At 33.2% G+C, this 24,213-nt stretch overlaps 7 protein-coding genes and 1 pseudogene across 13 annotated transcripts in view; 7 read left to right on the top strand and 1 right to left on the bottom strand.

Annotated features, from left to right (window-relative positions):
• Nucleotides 1-853, top strand: part of LOC104749954 (tropinone reductase homolog At2g29150) — a 1,976-nt gene extending 1,123 nt beyond the window's left edge. Inside the window, exons 4-6 of one of the 2 annotated variants that reach the window (XM_010471669.1) lie at nucleotides 22-61; nucleotides 143-249; nucleotides 522-853. In XM_010471669.1, the coding sequence (XP_010469971.1) occupies nucleotides 22-61; nucleotides 143-249; nucleotides 522-713 (339 nt within the window). In that variant the 3' untranslated portion in view covers nucleotides 714-853. The remainder of the gene's footprint in view (nucleotides 1-21; nucleotides 62-142; nucleotides 250-521) is intronic. The other variant, XM_010471668.1, reaches the window with a different exon arrangement.
• Nucleotides 1,879-3,189, top strand: LOC104749953 (annotated as a pseudogene).
• Nucleotides 8,373-9,872, top strand: LOC104749951 (tropinone reductase homolog At2g29310-like). The gene is made up of 5 exons (XM_019238216.1): nucleotides 8,373-8,629; nucleotides 8,723-8,930; nucleotides 9,009-9,225; nucleotides 9,316-9,422; nucleotides 9,517-9,872. Exons 1-5 carry the CDS (start codon nucleotides 8,565-8,567, stop codon nucleotides 9,574-9,576), a joined length of 657 nt encoding a protein of 218 aa, XP_019093761.1. The 5' UTR covers nucleotides 8,373-8,564; the 3' UTR covers nucleotides 9,577-9,872.
• LOC104749950 (tropinone reductase homolog At2g29320-like) lies at nucleotides 10,441-11,780 on the top strand. 3 transcript variants are annotated; one of them, XM_019238212.1, is made up of 6 exons: nucleotides 10,441-10,548; nucleotides 10,648-10,855; nucleotides 10,943-11,030; nucleotides 11,115-11,159; nucleotides 11,279-11,385; nucleotides 11,489-11,780. In XM_019238212.1, exons 1-6 carry the CDS (start codon nucleotides 10,484-10,486, stop codon nucleotides 11,678-11,680), a joined length of 705 nt encoding a protein of 234 aa, XP_019093757.1. In that variant the 5' UTR covers nucleotides 10,441-10,483; the 3' UTR covers nucleotides 11,681-11,780. The 3 variants fall into 3 exon arrangements, with proteins under 3 accessions (XP_019093757.1, XP_019093756.1, XP_010469968.1); XM_019238211.1 differs by having other exon boundaries at nucleotides 10,943-11,159; XM_010471666.2 differs by having other exon boundaries at nucleotides 10,470-10,552; nucleotides 10,626-10,855; nucleotides 10,943-11,159.
• On the top strand, nucleotides 13,257-15,064 carry LOC109125023 (tropinone reductase homolog At2g29330-like). Of its 2 annotated transcripts, none has more exons than XM_019238214.1 (5): nucleotides 13,257-13,366; nucleotides 13,467-13,674; nucleotides 13,779-13,995; nucleotides 14,499-14,605; nucleotides 14,709-15,063. In XM_019238214.1, exons 1-5 carry the CDS (start codon nucleotides 13,302-13,304, stop codon nucleotides 14,898-14,900), a joined length of 789 nt encoding a protein of 262 aa, XP_019093759.1. In that variant the 5' UTR covers nucleotides 13,257-13,301; the 3' UTR covers nucleotides 14,901-15,063. The 2 variants fall into 2 exon arrangements, with proteins under 2 accessions (XP_019093759.1, XP_019093760.1); XM_019238215.1 differs by having other exon boundaries at nucleotides 13,313-13,370; nucleotides 13,466-13,674; nucleotides 14,709-15,064.
• On the bottom strand, nucleotides 15,743-17,813 carry LOC104753423. Its single transcript, XM_010475679.1, has 2 exons — nucleotides 15,882-17,813; nucleotides 15,743-15,772 (listed from the first exon to the last, which is right to left on the bottom strand). The coding sequence occupies exons 1-2, from the start codon at nucleotides 17,811-17,813 to the stop codon at nucleotides 15,743-15,745; spliced, it is 1,962 nt and encodes a 653-aa protein (XP_010473981.1).
• LOC104749949 (tropinone reductase homolog At2g29340-like) lies at nucleotides 19,796-21,216 on the top strand. 2 transcript variants are annotated; one of them, XM_019238213.1, is made up of 5 exons: nucleotides 19,796-19,925; nucleotides 20,020-20,244; nucleotides 20,331-20,547; nucleotides 20,666-20,772; nucleotides 20,860-21,216. In XM_019238213.1, the coding sequence occupies exons 1-5, from the start codon at nucleotides 19,872-19,874 to the stop codon at nucleotides 21,049-21,051; spliced, it is 795 nt and encodes a 264-aa protein (XP_019093758.1). In that variant the 5' UTR covers nucleotides 19,796-19,871; the 3' UTR covers nucleotides 21,052-21,216. The 2 variants fall into 2 exon arrangements, with proteins under 2 accessions (XP_019093758.1, XP_010469966.1); XM_010471664.2 differs by having other exon boundaries at nucleotides 19,801-19,925; nucleotides 20,037-20,244.
• Nucleotides 22,408-23,863, top strand: LOC104749948 (tropinone reductase homolog At2g29340-like). Of its 2 annotated transcripts, none has more exons than XM_010471663.2 (5): nucleotides 22,408-22,623; nucleotides 22,740-22,947; nucleotides 23,032-23,248; nucleotides 23,337-23,443; nucleotides 23,528-23,863. In XM_010471663.2, the coding sequence occupies exons 1-5, from the start codon at nucleotides 22,586-22,588 to the stop codon at nucleotides 23,717-23,719; spliced, it is 762 nt and encodes a 253-aa protein (XP_010469965.1). In that variant the 5' UTR covers nucleotides 22,408-22,585; the 3' UTR covers nucleotides 23,720-23,863. The 2 variants fall into 2 exon arrangements, with proteins under 2 accessions (XP_010469965.1, XP_010469964.1); XM_010471662.2 differs by having other exon boundaries at nucleotides 22,408-22,649.

Here is a 24,213-nt window from a genome sequence, read left to right as displayed (position 1 = left end):
TTCATTTCCTCTGTTTCTGGGGTTGTGCATACCGGTTCATCCATCTATGGAGCAACTAAAGGTATATTATATGTATGTATATATTCAAACAGCGACTGATGCATCGTGTTCTGAGACTTAATTATATAAATGTGTGTTTTAGGAGCTATGAATCAGCTGGGAAGAAACTTAGCATGCGAGTGGGCAAGTGACAACATAAGGGTTAACTCTGTGTGTCCATGGGTCATAGCAACTCCTTTAGTTGCCGATGTAAGGCTATTAATTAGAAATTTATAAAACCAAAGATCTCCTTGATACTACAAAAAATAAGATAAAGAATAAAATTATTACATATGATTATATGAATCTTTAACTTAAGCCAAAGATTATATATTTCTTGCTTCGTAATTTAATTTTAAGTGAACATCTCTCAAATTCTTAGAGAATTTTTTAAAATAATAACATGTGAATTTTTAATTAATTAAGTCAAAGCTATATTAATATTACTTCATAGTTTTAACATGAGTGAAAAAAATTCTCAGATACTCAGTGATGAAAAGGTTAACAAAGCAGTGGAGAGCAGGACACCGATGGGGCGTGTTGGAGAGGCAAATGAAGTCTCATCGCTTGTGGCATTTCTATGTCTTCATGCAGCTTCTTATATAACAGGTCAAACTATTTGCGTTGATGGAGGTTTCACTATTAACGGCTTTTCTTACAAGCCTCAGCACTAAACCGTTGATTGTTTGTTTTTGTTTGATTTGAAACTTAAGAAGATTCAATATACAATAAATCAATAATGGTTTGAAACCTCGATCTGTTAGCAAACCTTTGAATGTCAACAGAATAGATGATTTGGATTTGTTAGCGTTAATGCTATACTTTTTGGGACTAAGTTCCTCTCTCTTCGTAAACATTCATAACATAGTCATATAGAGTAAAAGAAGAGCACAACTTAAGACTCAGATAAGAAAGTTGGGCTTCGACAGTCATCAACTTACTCGATCTAAGCCTAAAGACATAATCAGGTAATATAACAGTATTATGCTTTACAATCCCTATGCAAAATGATGACTCAATGGACAGACCGACAGATGGTGTCTCTATTGAAGATGTTGACTATATAAAAAGCCAATTTTGCTTGAACCGTACCACACTATCAAATTTTTTGTTCCGCACTACTAAATCTACGGTTACTATTCGGACCCATACTTTATAATTGACACTTATCTGATCCACATTCATAGTATACTTATACTTTGTGGCATTTTGGTCACTTCTAGTAACATACAAGAAAAATGGATAAAAGATGGAGTCTTCAAGGTAAGACAGCTCTTGTAACCGGTGCAGCTAGCGGAATCGGGATTGTCTTTCTCTTCTCTTTATCATCTCTAGTACCCTCTGTTATATGCTTCTATTATAACATCCTAAATGGTCAAGATTTCAAGGAATATAAGTTTGCGTATTGTTTAGGTATGCCATAGTGGAGGAGTTAGCTGGTTTTGGAGCTAGAATCCATGTATGTGACATATCTGAAACTAAGCTCAATCAAAGTTTAAGCGAATGGGAAAAGAAAGGGTTTCAACTAAATATCCATCATTTTTCATATATATCCAAAGTGTGAAATTAACAGTTGCCTTCTTGTTATTTTAAATATAAACGTGGAAATAAACGTTTACTGTATTTGGTTCACGTACGAGTCTGACTTATAGTTTCAGTTGTCTTTTATGAGTGAAGATATTGAAAAGAAAAAATGAAGTTAAGTATTGGTTGAAAGATTTTTGAAAAGTCATTTTTGCAAGGGACCACTAACTTAGATTTTTTAGTCATGTTCTCTCTAACTCTCTTATGGCTACATAACATTTCCACCACACACTTATTTGATCCACATTTATCATTGTATTAGTATATATACATAAAATCTGTGGCATTTCTGGTCACTTTAATTCAAGTAAGATACAAGAAATATGGATAAAAGATGGAGTCTTGAAAGTATGAATGCTCTTGTGACCGGTGGAGCCAGCGGAATTGGGTTAGTCTTTCTTATATTTTCTATATACATCATATCTTTCCTATGTACCCATCCTGATGGGTCAAGCGTGTTTAGGTATGCCATAGTAGAGGAGTTAGCTTGTTTTGGAGCTAGAATCCATGTATGCGACATATCCAAAACTCTGCTTAATCAAAGTTTAAGCGAATGGAAAAAGAAAGGGTTTCAAGTGAGTGGCTCGGTCTGTGATGTAACCTCTCGTCCCGAGAGAGAAATCTTATGCAAACCGTCTCCTCACTGTTCGATTGCAAACTCAACATTCTAGTAAGTAAACGATCTTGATATACATAAACACCTAAGCCTAGTTCTTCAATGAGTACTCCTTAACAGAATTGTAATGCAAACGCTTAAGCATATATGTTCATAATATATGTGTAAATAACGTGGGTGTAATTCGTGGGAAGCCAACAACAGATTATGTGGAAGAAGATTTATCTTTCCACATATCAATAAATTTGGAAGCTGCTTTCCATTTTAGCCAGCTTTCACATCCTCTCTTAAAGGCTTCCGGAAATGGAAGCATCGTCTTTATTTCCTCGACTACGGGGATTGTATCAGTTTCATGTGGATCCATTTATAGTCTAACGAAAGGTAACCAAGACGGTTTGTACTAGAGGCAGTTTATTGCAAGACTAGCAAACCAAGACTGGTTTTTATTTCTTGTTCTTCATTTCTTTTGTAGGTGCTTTGATTCAGCTAGCTAAAAATTTGGCATGTGAATGGGCAAAAGACGGCATCAGAGCCAACGCTGTTGCTCCTAATATCGTCAATACTCCTATGTCTCAATCTGTAATAAAACAAAAGACGACTTCTAAATATACTTGGTGTGAATGTAACAACCTCAATTCCTCTAATAATTTCTCAATTGTGTATTCTTAAAGTATCTTGAGGACGTAAGTTTCAAGGAAGGATTGTTCAATAGAACTCCACTTGGCCGTGCTGGAGAGCCGAACGAAGTTGGATCACTTGTGGTCTTCTTGTGCCTTCCTGCAGCTTCTTATATTACTGGTCAAACCATTTGTGTTGATGGAGGGTTCACTGTTAATGGCTTCTCTTATCAGCCACAAGCTTTATAATGAACTTTTCTAGTTTCAATCTTTAAAGTGTAAATTTAACTCTTCAAACAAACGTTGCATACAATGTAAAAACTTTTTTTTTTTTTGAATCTAATTTACATTATTTTCAATAAAAATATATACATATATATATTGAGCTTTTCACGTTTTCTGTTCTCTCTAATAAAAACTCTCAAGCTATGAGAGCTTATGATGAGTTTCTGTCCCATGTAGAGAGTTTACTTTAGACAGCACAATTTTTACAAACAAAAAGACACTATGTTAAGCAGTTAATTCTTTTGACTTTTGAGCTATGTTGCATGGGAAATCTTTTTGAGCTCCGTTTTCCGTTTCCGAAAGGTTTGGAAACGGAAACTCAAGGAAACTCGGAAACAAGACACAAAAACATGATTCCTAGAAATTTCTGGTTGGAAACACGATGGAAACTCTATTTCCATTTTGGAAACACGACAGAAACCTTTTTTTTAGTTTAAAACTTAATAATTAAATAATTTAGAAATATAAAACTTTATTATAGATATAAATATATAATATTATTAGTGTTTTAATAAAACTATTTAAAATTTATATTTTGAAAATTTATATTTTGAAGCTTTTTGATATGATTTTTATGTTTAGTGTTTTATTATATATTTATAGATATATATATATATATATATATATATATATNTATATATATATATATGTATACACATGTATATATCCATACGTTTCCAAAACGTTTCCATTTGCTAATTTTAGAAAAAGTCGTTTCTCGTTTCCAAAACGTTTCGCTTCCGCGTATCCGTTTCCCTTTCCATGCAACCTAGCTTTTGAGTGACTAATCTATACCAAAGAGTAAACCATGACAACTAAACATATCCATCATTTGCCACATCAAAAGTGTGAAGGTAACAGTTCCATTTTAGTTATGGGAGATTACTCAGATGTACTCCAAACTAGGTAATATTACCAGAATCAACAAATCTTTTTATTATTACTAGGATATTTCAGGTATTTTAAAAATACATAGCGTTCCCTTGTTTTATGTTACCGGAAAAACGTAATTACAAAAATGTCATTGCCACGTCAGACGCTACGTCAGAAATCGCTGATGTGTATTAAATAACTCAGCCGTAACGCTTTTACAGAGACAATGACGGCTGACTTATGGTATGTTGGGGCTGATTTATGGAAAAAAATTTCAGTAAGAGCGAACGGCTGACTTAGAGCATAACTCAGCTAAGCGTTACAACTGACTTAATGAAATCTGGCTGAGCCGTCCTTACGGCTGAGTTTTTACCCGATGGTTGAGTTGTCAAAATTTTGGCTGAGTTATCACTACGACATGGCTGAATTAATTTTTTCTGGCTGGCTGAGTTATGAACAACGACTGACTTATGAGATGTCGTTAAGGCTGAGTTATGGTTAAACACTATAACTCTGCCGTGATAAGCTGACTTATCGGACAACTCGGTCGTTTTACGACTGACTTAGTAGCAAAAGATTAATGACTAGAATATCATTCAGTTACGGTTGACTTATTAAACAATACGGCTAAGTTATAAAGTTTCAGTTGATTAAGCAGCTGAACTTGGCAGCCATTTTTTTGTTTTTTAATTACTGTAATAGTATTCATGTTGCGGTTGAGTTATAATCTTGTTTTATGGCTGATTTAATTAGGCTGATTTACATGTTTGTTTGGTGGCTGACTTGCCACTTCGGACGCATCATCCATGTCATCATTCCATGTCATCATCTTCTCCGGAAATACGAAACCTCGTTTTTTCGACTTCCAACTTCTTCACCTGGTTCAAAAGTGAAGTTCTTTACCTTGTTCTTCACTTCTTAATTTTCCTCATTCTTCTTCATTTTCTTTCATGGATCCAGTTCCGCTAATTGTTGTTTCTGGTAATTGGGTAAAGAAACATAAATATGTATTTAACATCGATGATAAAGGGTGTAGAGTTGTGCAGATAGATGCGGAAACAACACACGACAAGTTTGTGAAGCTTGTTCTCGATGGTTACGGATTGAACGCGAGGAAGGATGAAACGACTAATAAGTCAGCCACGAAGCATTATAAATCAGCCGTCATATGAATCTATGAGACCTTTCGGTTTCCCTTACGTATTATAACTTAAGCCGTGAAGTAATATAAATCAGACATTCACTTTCAGATTATTTATTGTCATAAGTCATCCACCAAGCATTATAACTCAGCCGTCATATCAATCTATGAATCCTTTCGTTTTTCCTTAAATATTATAACTCAGCCGTGGAATTATTTAAATCAGATGTTCACTGTTAATAATGACGTGGAATCATTTGCTGTTGTGTATTTTTTTAATATTTTCAGAACAAAAAAATAAAAAATTAACCTAAGTGGTAAATTGTAATTATACCCTCGACAATAAATATCTGAGCAAATTTCAAAAAAAATTATACATATGAAAAATAAACCAATTTTTAGAGTACATCTTGGTAATTCTTTCTTTAGTTATCTTATTATATAAACCTTGGTTCTCAAAGTTAGTAACTCACCAGATCATGACACATGTCAATTTTCACGATTAAATATCAAAGTTAGTAACTCATCAGATCAAGACAAGTGTCAAGTTTAACGATAAAAAATCACAGTTTCAAAGTTTAGTAAAACAAAGCGTAAGATAATTGCAATCTAACTATATTTAAAAAAACAATTAAGATAATTATACTATGTGTCATCCATATCAAAGTTTCACTGTTACAAATATTCTCAACCACTACATGGTAAAATAAATATACTACTTGCCATTCATATTTGGTTGTATAATGATACTATCTATCATAACATATTAAATTTTATGTCTTTGTTTGCACAAAAAGATAAATAAATAAATTTTATGTCTCTATGGTTAGCCAATTTCGAACACTGAGCACTGCAACAAGATTTGTGAAGGCACATGCGAAAAAAACCAAGATCATGAAGAACCGAGTGGCAGTCTTAGGAAAAAAGCTTTTAAGTTTGAACTAATTTTTTTATTATATAAAAAATCTTACTCTATAAAGTAGGGTTTTCAAATTAGCCTTTAACATGATCATGACATGTGTCAGTACACTGATGAGATGTTAACACGTGTCAAAATTTATTTTTTTAAAACAGCTAATTTAGAAAAGAACATTAAATCTAAGTAAAATTTGCATGTTTATATCTAAAAAAAATTAAATCAAAAAAGAAAATGAACAAAACTAATCTATTTTCCATTATATGTTACTTATATTATACGTGTTATTTCAATAAGATTTTGACATGTATAAAAAGTAATTCACAAAGCTTGTATATTATTATTAATAAATAAACAGTGAATAACAAATTTAAAAAGAATAACATAATTTATGTAAAAAATTATTATTTTGAAACATAATAGGACAACAAATTAATAAAATAACATTATATCTACATAACATTACATGTTTATATCGAAAGCTTTTGATCTTTGATTTTTTTTTCTGATATAATTTTGTCGATTTATTGTGTGGGTCTTTGATTCACGCGGTTTTTTTAATGGAAGTTATCAGATGCAATGAAATGAAATCGAAATATACTAGGTTTTACCCCGTGGTACACGAGGGGTCTATTATTTTGTTGATATGATACTGCAATAGTTTAGTGGTGCTTGTAGTCGATAGTGAATTGCAGCTATATATATATTGTTAACGGTTGTAGATAGGTTTTGTATAAACTCTTTATTCGCTAGTTGAGAATATAAATTTTATGATTTGGTTAGTTATGATTTAGGAATGAATGATATGACATATTCTTATTTTGATTCTCAATTGATATTATTGGATTAATAGTGTACATTTAAAGCTAATAAGAATTTAGCAAATATGTAATCGTTTATTAAACGCAAATTAAATATTTCCTAAGATGTATTCATCTTGAATTAGTTGCTATATTATAGGGATGTTATTGCAGAATTTGTGTTATTAATTCTTTTTGTCAAACTCAGCCCTAAAAATTCGGTATGTAAATTAGATCTTTCCTAAAATACAAAGGACATTAATTGGCATTACTTGGATGTAAATAAGTATGCTATGGATTAAAAACCGACCCAAAATATTCGGTAATCTTAAGGAGGATCCAGATAATTGAATCGGTTATAATTTTAGTTAAAATCTGACCGAAGTTGGCAAAAAGCCAAAAAGTGATGACACCCTATTGTACTTTAAAAATGTATTTCGACCTCTATATGTGGATATACTTGTTTGGTTATAAATATCCTAAGAAAAATTTTAAAATATATATATCCGTTTATAAAAATTCAAATCACATCATATGCTGAAAAAATCTAAAATTTTATTAACTTTATGTATTAAATAGTAATTAAAATAATTAAATATAAGATTAAATAAAAGTGCAAGGAGAATTATATTTTAATATTGATTTAAATTAGGTAAATAGTTTTTAGGAAATTAATATTATCAAATAAGGAAATGATTGTGTTTGGTTGTAAGGATTGTAGAGAATTTTGTTGAGACTTGTTTGGATACAAAGATAAGAGAGGATAGCACAAAAATGTTAAGATAGATAAGCCCGCTAATTTAATCGAGGATGGAGACACTGATGGAGGTTCTAAAAGTGATTCTACAGTTAGTAACATTATAAGTTTGGAAGATAAGTCGGTGGTTGATGTTTTTGGTCAATATTTAGAGTTGTCTTTTCTGAATAATGTTGATGATTTCGGTAATGAAACAAGAGCTGGTTGATCGAGTAATTGAGAAGTCGTTTTAAATTTGAAAAATAAATAAAATTTCTTTATCTATTTTTAAAAAATTGTTTAAGATTTAGGATTTATTTTTTTCGATAATTTTTAAACCCGCACGATGTGCGGACTGTGGCTTAAGGCATTGGTTTGCTAAATCGACATACAAGATTCCCATCCTCATTCCGAAACAAAGAGAGTAAGGCCACTTGTGACCTATCTTCTTGGTCCAGCTTCATTCGCAACTTCAGCACCAGCACCTATCTCTAAGTTCCTATGACCGAGTCTTTCTGGCCCCTGTGAACATCTTTTCTTAATTATCTAATTTTATATAAAGACGTGGAGACGTTTACCGTAATTGGTGCACGAGTCTGACTTGTAGTTTTAGTTATCCTTTTGGACCACTAGCTTAGATATTTTAATTTAGCCGCCACTACACACTTATCTGATCCACATTCATTATAAACATATCAAATCTGTGGATACATATGAAAAATAAACCAATTTTTAGAGTACATATTAGTAATTTTTCTTTAGTTATTTTATATAAAGACGTGGAGACGTTTACCGTAATTGGTGCACGAGTCTGACTTGTAGTTTTAGTTATCTTTTTGGACCACTAGCTTAGATATTTTAATTTAGCCGCCACTACACACTTATCTGATCCATATTCATTATAAACAGATCAAATCTGTGGCATGGTCGCTTCAATTCAAGTAAGATACAAGAAAGATGGATAAAAGATGGAGTCTTCAAAGTATGACTGCTCTTGTCACCGGTGGAGCCAGCGGAATTGGGTTCGTCTTTCTTCTCTATTTTATCTCTACATCAACTTTTCAATCTATTGTTCTGTTTGCTGTTTAGCTTCCTGATAGGTCAAGAGTGTTTAGGTATGCCATAGTGGATGAGTTAGCTAGTTTTGGAGCTAGAATCCATGTATGTGACATATCTGAAACTCTGCTTACTCAAAGTTTAAGCGAATGGGAAAAGAAAGGGTTTCAAGTGAGTGGATCAGTTTGTGATGTAAGCTCTCGTCCCGAGAGAGAAAAGCTGATGCAAACCATCTCCTCGCTGTTCCACGGCAAACTCAACATTTTAGTAAGTGAAATTAACTTATAGTATAGTAGTACTCCTTAATAGAAATCTAATGCAAACGCCTAAGCATATATGTTATAGGTTAATAATGTTGGTGTACTTCGTGGGAAGCTAACAACAGAATATGTTGAAGAAGATTTCTCTTTCCACATGTCAATAAATTTGGAAGCTGCTTTCCATTTTAGTCAGCTTTCACATCCTCTCTTAAAGGCTTCAGGCAATGGAAGCATCGTCTTTGTTTCATCTGTTGCAGGGATTGTATCACTTGATGGTGCATCCATTTATAGTCTAACTAAAGGTAACCATGCATGGTTTGTACTAGAGGCAGTTCATTGCAAGACTGACTAACCAAGAAGGGTTGTTTTTTGTTGTTGTTGTATTTTTATAGGAGCTTTGAATCAGCTAGCTAAAAATTTGGCATGTGAATGGGCAAAAGACGGCATAAGAGCCAATGCTGTTGCGCCAAATGCTATCACAACTCCTATGTGTCAATCTGTAATAAATCAAAGACAACTTTTTACATGTTTTTGTGTGAATATAACAACAACCTGAGTTCCTCTAATATTTTCTGCATTGTGTATTCTTTAAGTATCTTGAGGACGTCAGTGTCAAGGATGCATTGTTGAGTAGAATTCCACTTGGTCGCTAAGGAGAGCCGAATGAAGTTGCATCACTAGTGGTGTTCTTGTGTCTTCCTGCAGCTTCTTATATAACTGGCCAAACCATTTGTGCTGATGGAGGTTTCACTGTTAATGGCTTCTCTTATCAGCAGCAGGCTTGAGAATGGTCATGTTATGTTCTTGTCTTAATATCCTAAACTCCCTATTGGCCTTGTAACCTGTCAAAAACTCTGCTCAATAAAATTCTATGTGGATTCTTTCCACAAGAGAGAAACACTTATGCAAATCGCAGAAGGTCGACATTCTCTCTTATACCCTTTCCTAATGTTATACAATGGTTAAGATTTGAGTATTCGTAAAACAGGATGAACAAGAAACCTAGCAAGGATAGGTTTCCGATTAAGAAAAAGTAAGCCCTTTTGCAGTAACAGAGCAGACAAAAGCAGAGTAAAACTTGGACTCAAATGAGAAGATGGTCTTCAACTTCAACAGTCATCCAAATACAGAATCATGTGACAACACACCATGCTTTACAATCCCTATGCAAATATGCAATGATGACTCAGAGGAGAGATGGCGTCTGTATGGCACAAACAATCATTGTAGTCATCCAAAACTAAATGCAAAAGCTTAAAAAGTTATTTCTCATATTCACTGTTTTACGAAAGATTTAATTGCGAAGAAGTCAAAATCATATTAGAAGTTATCGATGTATTAAGACTTTTTCAACACACTATAACTTAAGCGAAATGAATAATATCTAAAAAATTTCATTTTTTGGTGAGGACCACTAACTTAGATATTCTAGCCATGCTCTCTTTTGACTACTACATCACTTCTGAACCACACATACAAACTAACTCAATAATTAAGACTTTATCTGATCCACATTGATTGTATATATATTATTATCATTGCTAGTAACAAGCAAGGAAAATGGATAAACGATGGAGTCTTCAAGGTATGACTGCTCTTGTGACCGGTGGAGCCAGCGGAATCGGGTTTGTCTATCTTTCTATATCACCTCTTTAACCCCATTGTTCTGCTTCTAAATGGTCACTATTTGAAGGAATTAAAGTTTTGTGGAATGTTATGTTTAGGTATGCCATAGTAGAAGAGTTAGCTGGTTTTGGAGCTAGAATCCATGTGTGCGATATATCTGAAACTCTGCTCAATCAAAGTTTAAGCGAATGGGAAAAGAAAGGGTTTCAAGTGAGTGGTTCAGTTTGTGATGTAACCTCTCGTCCTCAGAGAGAAAAGCTGATGCAAACCGTCTCATCCCTGTTCGATGGCAAACTCAACATTCTTGTAAGTAAATGATCATTATATAGAAACAACTACGCATACTCTATAACTAAAATTCATATATGAGAGAATTTGTTTTTTACAACATAGGTTAATAACGTGGGCGTACTCCGGGGAAAGCCAACAACAGAATATGTAGCAGATGATTGGACTTTCCATATCTCAACAAACTTGGAAGGTGCTTACCATTTTTGCCAACTTTCACATCCTCTCTTGAAGGCTTCAGGCTATGGAAGCATCATCTTCCTTTCCTCGGTTGCAGGGGTTATATCATTCGACATTGGATCCATTTATGGTCTTACAAAAGGTAACTTAAGTTAACCTAGCTAAGTTGCTACTAGAGGCTATTCATTGCAAAATCAACAAGGAGTAGTATTTTTTTTTTTTACTTCAACAAAAAAAATGTTTTGTTAATTTATTTTACAGGAGCCCTGAATCAGCTAGCTAGAAATTTGGCATGTGAATGGGCAAAATACGGCATAAGAGCTAATGCTGTTGCACCTAATGCTGTCAAGACTGCTCAGTCTCAATCTGTAATAAACAAATAATATAAAACTCTTTTTTTTTTTTTTCATTGTTGTGAATTTTAACAACCTCTATTCCTCTAATCATTTCTCAATTTTTTGTTTATAAAAGTTTCTTGAGGACGTCAGTTTGAAGAAGGCATTGTTGAGTAGAACTCCACTTGGCCGTGTTGGAGAGCCGAATGAAGTTGCATCAGTAGTGGTCTTCTTGTGTCTACCAGCAGCTTCATATATCACAGGTCAAACTATTTGTGTTGATGGAGGCCTGACGGTTAACGGTTTCTCCTATAAACCACAGGCTTGAAAATGGCCTAGCTTGTTGTGTTTGGTTTGTAGTTTCCTTAAACACTCAACGTTCTCTATATCTCTAATAAAAAATTTCTCTCTATGAGTTTCTACATGAAGATATAAATGAATTCACAATTCCATTATGAATAGAAGATTCAATTACACCCGCGGCACTAACAACTTTGCGGCAATTAATCTTTCAAAATCAAAATGCTATATGCTTCAACTCAGGTCTATTTGACATTTTATTGATCGTGGTTTACTGGCCGGCTTTGGTAGTTGTTGATTGGTGCTTTGTTAGGAACATGGATAGTTGGATACTCTCATCAACGACCCGAAGCAACATAACTTGAGAATGTTAATAGCATTGAGATTTGAGAGAGTATATATTACCGTCTATGTCACTGAATTTAAGAATGTTAATTGTAACACAACACAACATGATTATAGCGCACTTATTTCATTGTTGTTGTTCCGTCTCTGTCACTGAATTTAAATGATTGTAACATAAACAAGATTATGCTTATTCTATTTTGTTGTTGTTACGTCTATGTCTCTGATTTTACATGTTAATTGTAATACAACATGATTATATATACTTATTTTTTGTTGTTGTTGTTCCGTCTTTGTCGCGTTTTTTTTGTTTGTCTTAAACTCTCACGACGAGAACGGCTTTGTCGTGTTTTATCTCGTGATTTCTTGATTCTTTCCCCCAGCAACAAATAATTTAAGATCAAGGCACGATTACAGATTACATGCTCATATATTTTCCCATGTATGCGCACCTCTCTATCGGTTTTGGGTCCTACCAAATAATTAGTAATAATAGAAATGCATTTGAACAAAGAAAATACTATCAAGGAACACCTCATTTTGTAACGGTTTTTTTAAAGGAATATTTAAACCCACTAGGAAGTTTTTTAATGGTATTTTTAGGTTATTTTGGACAAATATACGAATTTAAAAAAAAACTTCTACAGAATTTTTACGTATATATTCAATAGATTGTGGTATTTTCGAACTGATGTCTGTCTAAACACGTACATTGTCATATCTACCGATACGGTGAAAACAAAAATTAATAAAGTATTACGAATCTAAATATAAATTTTAAATTTAATTTGTAAATCATACTTTTGAAAATAAACTAAAATGAATATTATAAATAAAAATGTCTACGTTTTATTGCGTAAAATCATAACATATATGTAATATTCTGATTTTAGAAAATATGGTAGTGCATGTGCATAATTTTAAAAGTTTTGGTCACTTATCTTACCAAAATGTATTTTGTATTTGCCGTTAAATGTTGTAAAAAATTTCCACAGTTTAGACGTGCTTGAACTGGAGCAATATCATGATAGATATTTCAGAAAATGATTTAGAACCGCACCAATGAAAATACGACAAAAAAAATCATGTAGTGATCTGTAGGATCGATGTAGATTAGAAAATGTGTTGATCGGGTTTATAATATATATATATATATAGATATATATTTATTTAATTATTTATTTAAATATCTTTAAAGATTTACGATCAAATGAACCACGGCTTATCGTTAATATTTTATATATTATGACTCTATATATGTTATGTAGCATCTCTGTTCTTTGCTAGTCACATGCAAACATAGAATGGATAAAAGATGGAGTCTTCAAGGTATGACTGCCCTTGTAACTGGTGGAGCCAGTGGAATCGGGTTCGTCTTTCTTCTCTCCCTAAATCATAATTTTTGCCCATTCTTTTAGATTTATGTAAGATGTTGTCGCTAAATTTTGTTTTGGTGTGGATTGTTTTAGTCATGCAATAGTAGAGGAACTATCCGGTTTTGGGGCCAAAATCCATGTATGTGACATATCCAAAACTCTTCTCAATGAAAGTTTATGTGAATGGGAGAAAAAAGGGTTTCAAGTGAGTGGTTCGGTCTGTGATGCATCCATTCGTCAAGAGAGAGAAACACTTATGCAAACTGTCACAACGGTATTCGATGGCAAGCTGAACATTCTTGTAAGTTAATCTTAATTTGAGAAACTATGCATATTCTTTTAGGCCAGTAACAAAAGACATATATCGTAAGTGGTTTTTCTTACTTTTATCTGTTTAACATATAGGTGAACAACGTTGGTACAATTCTCACAAAGCCAACAATAGAATATGAGGCAGACGACTTCTCAATCCATATTTCTACAAACTTGGAATCTGCTTATCATCTTAGCCAGCTTTCACATCCAATGCTAAAGGCTTCAGGCTATGGAAGCATCATCTTTATTTCCTCTATAGCAGGGATTGTATCATTTGATGCTGCATCCATTTATGGTCTAACGAAAGGTAACCAGGGTTCTTTGCTGAACTGACTAATCAATAGAGAGATTGTCCATTTTACTAGACGAAATATATAATATCCTATGTATATATGAAATTTCTAAAACTAAATAGAGACCTTTTAATTACGTTTAATATTTGACAAAAACAAAAGAAGCTAATGTTTTAGTATGATAGGCAAAAATTATGATATCACAAGTCATAGTAGTTGGGATGTATATTTTATATATTTTCCAACTCATAATAGTTTAGATATAGGTTTCGTTGTAGTTCTGACACTTTTCGTGTCAGAACTATATATGATCAGACTATCAAAATATAGGGTTTTCATTCATATTCAATAACATATATAAGGAGAATATTGACACAAACAAGACTAGTTGGTTGACCATTAGTTCTAATTGTCTAGAAAAGTTTTGTATATCAACATTAGTTCTAATTTTCTTTGAAAATCCTATAAGAAGTCTCGTCGTAGTAGTTCATCTTTTTTCTTGTGTGTATATGTACAGGAGCTTTGAATCAGCTAGCAAGAAATTTGGCTTGTGAATGGGCAAACGACGGCATAAGAGCTAACGCTGTTGCTCCTAATTTTATCAACACTGCACTGATTAAATCCGTAAAATACTCCCTCTTACTTTTTTTTTCTTCATTTTTTGGTCTTTTACAAATAACATCATCCACATCCTATCCTTGTTTCTTACAATTTTTTGAATAATCAGTTTCTCGGAGACACCGGTTTTAACCAGAGTTTGTCCAGTAGAACTCCACTTGGTCGTGCTGGAGAACCAAGCGAAGTTGCATCACTTGTAGCTTTTCTGTGTCTTCCTGCTGCTTCATATATTACTGGTCAGACCATTTGTGTTGATGGAGGTCTTACAGTTAGTGGCTTCTCCTATCAGCCACTGGCTTGAGCAATTGAGCCGAGTCTTGTCTTTTGGGTTGGTCTCGTGAAGAACGTCCAAGTCTTGTCTTTTGGGTTGGTCTCGCGAAGAACGTCCAACGATATATATATTCTCATGTATCATATTTTATCCAAGTAAAACAATGTTATTCACCCATGGATTTTTAAAAAACTTAAAGAAATCTAATGTTATTTTTTTTGAATTTAAAATCTAATGTTATTATTAATTAGTGATTTGAAAATCTACTCTAAGATCCACTGATGAAAACATTTTGAAGATTTGATTTCAAAGAATTTCCATAAAATCCTATTAAAACTTAAATCATCGTAAAGAGAGTGTTTTCCTATAAAAATAGGAGAATTTGATTTTAAAGGATATTTTTTCTTCAATTTGTCCCATTATGCCTTTTTTTCAAAGTTTGGTATATTGAGTTTTATTATACAGAAATACTCTATTATACCTCTTATTGCAATACTATAGAAAAAAAAATTCAATTCCCTTAATTCAAATTAAGAATCTATAAAATATTTCCAAAATTAAATCCCACAGCTCCCGATTTCTACAAAAAAAAAAAAAAAAAAAAAAAAAAAAAAAAAAAAAAAAAAAAAAAAAATCCCACAGCTCTCTCTCTCGATCGAAAGATTTTAGGGATTTTTCCCCCAAATCTATTTCCATTATTTTGAAACATAAGAAATTCAAAATAAATAAAAAAACATAAGAAAGCCAATAACATGTATTTGAAACATAAGAAATTCAAAATAAAAAAACATAAGATATCTAATAACGTGAACTCCAAATAGTGACGAAGAAGACTACATTATAAATCCTCAAAGATTTGGGATATCATGCTTTTAATCCTCCATTTTACTAGCAAGACCATCCTGAGAATATTAAAAAAATAATGAATGTTAAATTAAAGAAACTAAAACATGTATTTGAAATGATGTGTAACAGTTGTTGAACAAACCTATTATTAGATCGTGTTTTCACATGTCGATCTATTGTGGCCTTCGCTCCTTGTGACGATCTTATCTTGTCTTCCACTGATTCATATCTTCTTTTTCTTCTTCTACCAGCTCCTTTTCTTGTCTCAGGTGGTATAATTTTTACATCACCAACAGTTTCACGAACACACCATTCATCTTCAGGAACACCTATAAGATTAATGGTTTCCTCGTACAATGATCTCCATGAAGCAGTAGTGAACACATCATCAGCATATGGGTACAGACTTTTCCCAACACTAAAAGCTGCTTTTATGGCATGTCTACAAAAAAGTTTTCCTATGTCGAACTTTCCACATGAACAAGTCCTCTTCTCCAAATCAACAATATAATCTACGCATTTACCTTTAATCTGTAATATGAATTGAGAAATAGGATAAGCTTTTAACTTTTCACCCTTCTCTATTCTTCTAGAAATCTTCTTCTCCACCTCAACGGTTAAAGGGTCGTTCTGCTGCGCACTTAATGCCTTACGCTCATAAAACCAGCGGGTTAACATTTCTCTAATGCTATCTAACAAAGAAATTATTGGATACTCTCTCGGTGATCTCAAAGCTGAATTTATTGATTCAGCAGGGTTGTTGGTGTTAATGTCATATCTATATCCAGGAAAATGACATCTAGCCCATTTTTTAACATCGGCCTCCTCTAGATAACCTCCAATCGCCGGACTAATATTGCAAATTTCCTCAAAATGTTTATCAAACTCAGCAACTCTATACGCTTTTGACGCTTTTGCAACACGTCCAGCCACACCTCTTCCTTTATAATTTGTTACCACATTACCTATCAAGTGGTGGATGCAAATGCCAAGATTAGCCAACGGGTAGATTTTTCCAATCATTTTACCAATAAATATATGTCGATCTAACACAAAAGCTAAATCTTTGTCATCCGCAATAACAACCTTAACCTGCATTAAAAACCACTCCCATGAAGCATCATTCTCAGAATCAGCAATCCCAAATGCAATTGGATACAAATTAGAGTTACCATCTACGGTCGTAACAACTAGTAGAACTCCTTTGTATTTGCTCTTTAAAAACGTTCCGTCAAGTACAATTACCTTCCGAATTTTCTTGTAGAACCCTCTTATTGATTGACCAAATGAAATGAATAGATACTTGAATCTACCATCACAATCAATATCATAATTTGTATGCGTACCAGGATTCGCCTCTTTTAGCATGTCCAAGTAGTTAGGTATCTTAGTAAAACTTTTCTCTGGGATTCCTCTTACTTCGTTAACTGCATACTCAAGAGATTCCCAAGCTTGGGAATAAGTTACCTCACATCCATTCTCCGTACGCATAATATTAATGATGTCATTGGGTTTAGGTCCCTCCTTGACACCTTCATAATTATGTTTGATGAGATTCCCGATTGTTCTTGCTGAAGGTGTTCTACCAAATTTCGTTTTCCTTGAAGGAGCACAAGTATGGCTACCCACATACTTGTTGATTTTCCAACACGTAGACCCTTCTAAGCACTCAGCACGAACACGCCATTTGCAAACATTATCAATACAGCGTATACACCATAATCTTGTACTAGATTTAGTAACTCTGTAATTGAAGTTATACTTCATGGCAAAAAATTCTAAACTTGCCTGTAAAGCTTCCTTGCTTTTGAAATATTGCCTCTTTTTTACCATAGAATCAACCATCATAGATCTAGCACCAACTTCAGCGTCTTTAGAAGTTATGAAGTTACAATCATTCGGTTTTGCTTTGCTCACAATTTTTTGCTGCTTTTCACGGAGGAGACTGTCAACGCCTCCCTCACTTGAATCACTTGGTTCCTTATTCAAATCATTATTGCTTCTATCATTCACTGTGGTTTTAAACGTCACACACAACCGTATGTTATTCTTCATTCTCCAATAAGCAACATAATTTTTCACTTGGCGATCATTCATCATAACAACCGGAGGAGAATCACTTGGCGATCATTCCACATCAACCATGTTTAGTGACTGTATTTCATAGTCTTCCAAAACCATCAACTTTAGCTCTTCAAGAGTTGAATTGGCTTGAAAAGTAAGAAGTTTCCCACGTTTTCTTCATCAACAATAAATCTCCATTCATTTTGCCCGATACATCTCTATATACCACATGTTACATAGATTTGCAACATTTTGCAAAATCAACTCTTGAATGAAAGAACACAAAATTTAGGTTTACAAGCGTAGGAAAGTGACGAAAAGAATGAAGAAAATCTCTCTTAAACCTAAGGTAATCGATTAATAATGTTTTCAGAACACGTTTTCTAAACGTGTTAGAACGTAATCTTTAAGAATATATATGATTTGCATAATTTCGGGATTACGTAAATATTTTGTTTCCTTAAATTTAGGATTCAGTTACCTTGTTTAACATAAGTCTAGACTTTGTAAAATATATTTTTTAAATTATGAACAACATAGAATAAAGTGTAGAATATATCTTCTAATTTCCGCAGGGCACATGATAAAATGTAGATTTCATATTCTGACTTTTGTAGAATATGTATAAAGTGAAGAAAACAAATTCTAATATTTTTAGAATATAGAGTTATGTGTAGAATATATATTCTAGTTTTTGTAGAACACATATAAATTCCGACTTCTAAAAGTTTTAGAAGATAAATCTGTTCTAAAGATTACAGAAAAGGTACAATGCGTAGAATTTGTAAACAATCATATTTAGAACATGTATAGCACGTAGAATTCATAATCTAATATCTTTAGAATATGTATTCTAGATTTTGCAGAATAATTTTTTGTCATTGTTAAAACACATTTTTATTCATCAAAAACACCTTTTTTCATCAAAAACACCTTTTGGCAACCTCTTCTTTATTTATTAATTTGTTTTTAGGGAAATAAAATTTTAAAATTGCTTAAAAATTAGTTTCAATTTTTTTAAAAGGTAGTTTAGGTATACTCAATAATGTATGGTAGAATGCATAATGGGACAAATTGAAGAAAAAATGTCCTTTTAAATCAAATTATTACATGAGTGACAAAATATGAACTCAAAGATAAAACTCTTTCTATTCATCTTATCTACAAATAGTTACCCTTAACCTGTTATTAATTTATTATCCTTAAATTTCACTAATGAACTATCTGTTTTTTTTTAATTAATTATGACAAAAATGGAGGGGAATCTTTATTACATTTCGTAGTATGGCAACCGAGTTATCATGTAGATCGCCGTAGTGACCACCAGCCCTGGCCCATAAGGATGATGATATATATATGAGCTAAAAATTATTAACGAGCAAGTTATCTCTAAGATATATGACAATTTTTTAAGCTCGGGAATCATCCATTTTATTGTGGAGTATAGGGACATGTTGTCTCGTGAATTATTCCAACAGTACTTAAGCAATATTAAAGGTTCTCTTCACCACACAAAATAAAAAATAAAAAATAAAAAATATGATAATAGTACTTCAATAGAAGCGAGAAGGAGAGAAAAAGCAAATAATGATTTAAAGATCCAATAATGGCTAGAAATCAAAAGAGCATAATTACAACTTCCCAAATGTAGCAAATATTCAAGAAAAAACTCATTCAGTAGAAGAGAGAAAGGGACAAATGTGGTTTTATCATACAATGGGTTAAACTTTTGAATGTTTGGTAAAGTGGGATGATCATGAAACCAAACCAGAAGATAAGCACTGAAGGTATGATAGAATCGTTTACCTTATTTTGGTTACCTAAACACACGTGCAATGTTTACAACTTCTATAAACGACAACTGATTCTACAAAAGTGGACTTTTATGTCAAGATTTTGACTATTAATAGTCCAGTTTTCCTCTTGACCATTAACTTTTGTCATGTTCTTTATTATGGACTATGGTTAACGTCTCCACCTCACATACAAACAAAATCATTAATTCGCACTTATCTCATATATTGTCTATATAATAATGTGTATCACTTCTCTGATCATTTGCATGTAACATACAAGGAAAATGGATAAAAGATGGAGTCTTCAAGGTATGACTGCTCTTGTAACCGGTGGAGCCAGCGGAATCGGGTTTGTAATTCTTTTCTCTTTATCATCTTTGTTACCTATTGTTATGCTTCTACTTTAACATCCTAGATGGTCAAAGATTTCAAGGAATTTTAAGTTTTGTGTATTGTTTAGGTATGCCATAGTAGAGGAGTTGGCTGGTTTTGGAGCTAGAGTTCATGTATGTGACATATCTGAAGCTAAGCTTAATCAAAGTTTAAGCGAGTGGGAAAAGAAAGGGTTTCAAGTGAGTGGCTCAGTCTGTGATGTAACCTCTCGTCCCGGGAGAGAAAAGTTGATGCAAACCATCTCCTCACAGTTTGATGGCAAAGTCAACATTCTTGTAAGTAAATTATTCTTAAAGATATATAATAATCAAGTTAAGCATGAGAAAACTCTTAAAAGACTCTTTATTTTCAAAATGCACAGGTAAACAATGTAGGTGGAATCCGCTCAAAGCCAACAACAGAATATACTGAAGACGATTTCGCTTTCCATATCTCAACAAACGTGGAAGCTGCTTACCATTTTTGCCAACTTTCACATCCACTCCTAAAGGCTTCAGGCTATGGAAGCATCGTCTTTGTTTCCTCGGTTGCAGGGATAATATCTTTTGACGCTGGATCCATTTATGGTCTAACGAAAGGTAACCAGAGACATATATAGTTACTATTAGAAGCATAGATGAAGTTCATTGCAAGACTTACTGATTAACACCGAGTGTTGTATTTTTTTTTTTCTGTGTATTGTTAATTTGTTTACAGGAGCTTTGATTCAGCTAGCTAAAAATTTGGCATGTGAATGGGCAAAACATGGCGTACGAGCCAACGCTGTTGCACCAAATGTCATCAATACTCCTCTGTCTCAATCTGTAATAATAACGACTTTTTTACATTTTCTTGTGATTGTAACAAATCATAGTTCCCTCTAACCATCTCTTAATTTTTTTTCCTTCAAGTATCTTGAGGACATTAGTTTCAAGTACGGATTGTTGAGTAGGACTCCACTTGGTCGTGTTGGAGAGCCGAATGAAGTCGCATCACTTGTGGCTTTCTTGTGTCTACCTGCGGCTTCTTATATCACAGGCCAGACCATTTGTGTTGATGGTGGTCTCACTGTTAATGGTTTCTCCTATCAACTACAGGCTTGAGAATGGCATTGTGGTGTTCTGTTTTGTTTGTCTTAAATTCTCAATGTTTTCTCTCAAATAAAAACTCACAACTATGAGTTTCTTAATAATTAAAAACTAAATGATATCACAATATAATTCCATTGTGGAGATGATAATCTCTCTTGGATAGAAGCTTTGATTACACTTGCAATGCCAACAACTTGCAGCAATATATAACTCTCATACTCGATCTTCATCTCAGACCCTAAATAACTAGATATACAAAGCTCATTCTCAAAGACAAACTCTTGTAGCATCACACTATGCTTTACAATCCCTATGTAATGATGACTCAATGGAGACATGGCGCGCGTCTCTATGGCACAAACTGTATACCCAAAAGTGAGTGAAAATTTAAAAAGTTTCATTCAGAAAAAAAAAAAAATTAAAAATTTATTTCCTTTCTGTTTTACAAAATATATCATTAAAATTTAAAATGTCAAAGATCCATCATTAGTTGCACCAAAAGTATAAAGAAATATTTGCCTTTTCGCTCCAATCGAGAAAAAAACATATATATTTATATATCAAATTTGAAGATTTTATTAAGCATGAAAATGGTACAAATATTAATGAAATTAAAAGTAAGTAAAAGTTGGAAGAGAAGTTTGCAGTAAAAGTTGTAACAAAGGAAGAAGACTACCCACGTCAAGTATAATATTTTTTTGTCACGTCAATAAAAGGAGGGACTCTATCCACGTCAAGTAGTTAACATTAAACACAAATTTTGCCGGAATGTTCACCTTTTTTACTTCTAGTTCCCGACTTTCCGTTGTCTTTTGTGAGTAAAGTTATTGAATTAGACATATGAGTAAGTTGTGGCCAATGATTTGACAACAGAATGTCATTTTTTAAGCAGGACCATTAACTCATATATACATTACCAAGTAGAAATGGCTATTCAGCAGCCTCAGCCGTCAGACCATCAATTCAACAACGACTATTTCAACGTTCTTGAGAAATAAGTTGCAAGAGAAGTTTTACCAAAGAGAGAAAGAAAGAAGCCTATTTGATGTGTGTTGTTACCTAAACACGTGAAATCTTTACCGAATTATGTTCACCATAATCATGACTTCTAGTTTCAGTATTTATTTGTGACTGATTTTATTATAAAAACAACAAATGAGTAATTAAGTTTGGTCGAACATTTTGACTATAAATAGTCATTTTTGCTTGGAACCACTTATTTAGATATTTTAGTCATGTTTTTTGGTACAAACATTTCCATCACTCATACAAACATACTCGTTAATTTGCACTCATATGATCCACTTCATCTATGGCATTGTCGTTCATTGCTATTAAACTTGGCAGATATCACTATGGAAGTTGGCCAATGTTTAATAGGTTTTATATATGTTCCCTATGGATGCTTATTAATATATCCATGCACCTCATATTTAAAGGTTTAGTGATCTATCTTCATACTATATATAATTAATCAGTGGAATCTCTGGTTAGTGATAAGACATAGGTAGTCACGATAGATAAAAACAGATGGAGTCTTCAAAGTATGACTGCTCTTGTGACCGGTGGAGCCAGCGGAATCGGGTTTATATCGCTTCTATACTCTCTCTGTAACACCTATTTCACCTATTGTTCTGTTTCCTTATATAATATCATGAAAGATCAAGATTTCAAGAAATTTATGTTTATGGAATGTTTAGGTATGCAATAGTAGAGGAGTTGGCTGGTTTTGGAGCTAGAGTCCATGTATGTGATATATCTGAAGTTAAGCTTAATCAAAGTTTAAGCGAATGGGAAAAGAAAAGGTTTCAAGTGAGTGGCTCAGTCTGTGATGTGACATCTCGTCCCGAGAGAGAAAAACTGATGCAAACTGTATCCTCTCTGTTCGGTGGCAAACTCAACATCTTAGTAAGTAACTTGATCTTAAAGAAACTGATCGAGTTTAGCATTTTCGTGAGGCAAACTTATGAAGACTCATTTTGTGAAACATAGGTAAACAATGTAGGTGGAATTCGCAACAAGCCAACGATTGAGAATGTGGCAGAAGACTTCTCATTCCATATCTCAACAAACTTGGAATCTGCTTACCATCTTAGCCAGCTTTCTCATCCTTTGATAAAGGCTTCAGGATTTGGAAGTATCGTCTTCATTTCCTCTATCGGAGGTGTTGTATCGATGGCTTGCGGATCCATTTTTTCTCTAGCCAAAGGTAACTACGTGTTGGTGTTGCTACTAGAGGCAATACCAAGTCCCGAAAAGGAGGGTCTTAAATGTTTGTTTTATATATCTTTTTACAGGAGCTCTGCATCAGCTAGCTAAAAATTTGGCATGTGAATGGGCAAAAGACGGCATAAGAACCAATGTTGTTGCGCCAAATGCTATCACGACTCCCCTGTCTCAACATGTATACAACTATAACATTGTTTCTTGTCTGAATATTGTATCAACGTCAGTCCTTCTAATAATTTCTCAATTGTGTTTCTTAAAGTTTCTTGACGACATCAGTTTCAAGGAGGCATTGTTGAGTAGAACTCCACTTGGCCGTGTTGGAGAGCCGAATGAAGTTGCATCACTAGTGGTCTTCTTGTGTCTACCTGCAGCTTCATATATCACAGGTCAAACTATTTGTATTGATGGTGGTCTCACTGTTAATGGATTCTCCTATCAGCCACATGCTTGATAATCTCCTTGTTGCGTTCTGTTTTCTTTTTCCTAAACCCTCAATGTTCTCTCTCTAATAAAAATCCTCACGCTGTGAGATTAGTTTGTACGTGAAAACATAATGAGTTCACATTTCTAAGATGCTAATCTAGCTTGGATAGAATATTAACTCTTGACACCTTTAACGCCAACAATTTGGGCAATATTGTCTCTTTGATACTTAAAATAGAATCTTGATTGAGCATCTCACGAGAACAAACATACGTTTAAAACTAGAAAATCAAGCAATTCTGATGCAATTTTGTTTTTCATTTTTGTTCTTTTGTGTATGATATAATTTAGGTATATTTTCTCCTTCTTTGAATGATATATTAGGTGTTAGAATATAAATTCTATGAGAATATTTTTTGTACATTGTATAATTTATGTAAGAATTTAGTCAGTTTATTAGTTATTACAGAAATTTTAGTACTTCAAATTTTCAAAAGTTACTAATATTGTCATATATTGGGG

The sequence above is a fragment of the Camelina sativa genome, chromosome 16 (genome assembly GCF_000633955.1).
Source record: "Camelina sativa cultivar DH55 chromosome 16, Cs, whole genome shotgun sequence".
NCBI lineage: Eukaryota > Viridiplantae > Streptophyta > Magnoliopsida > Brassicales > Brassicaceae > Camelina > Camelina sativa.
This window is presented reverse-complemented; position numbering and strand designations above follow the sequence as displayed.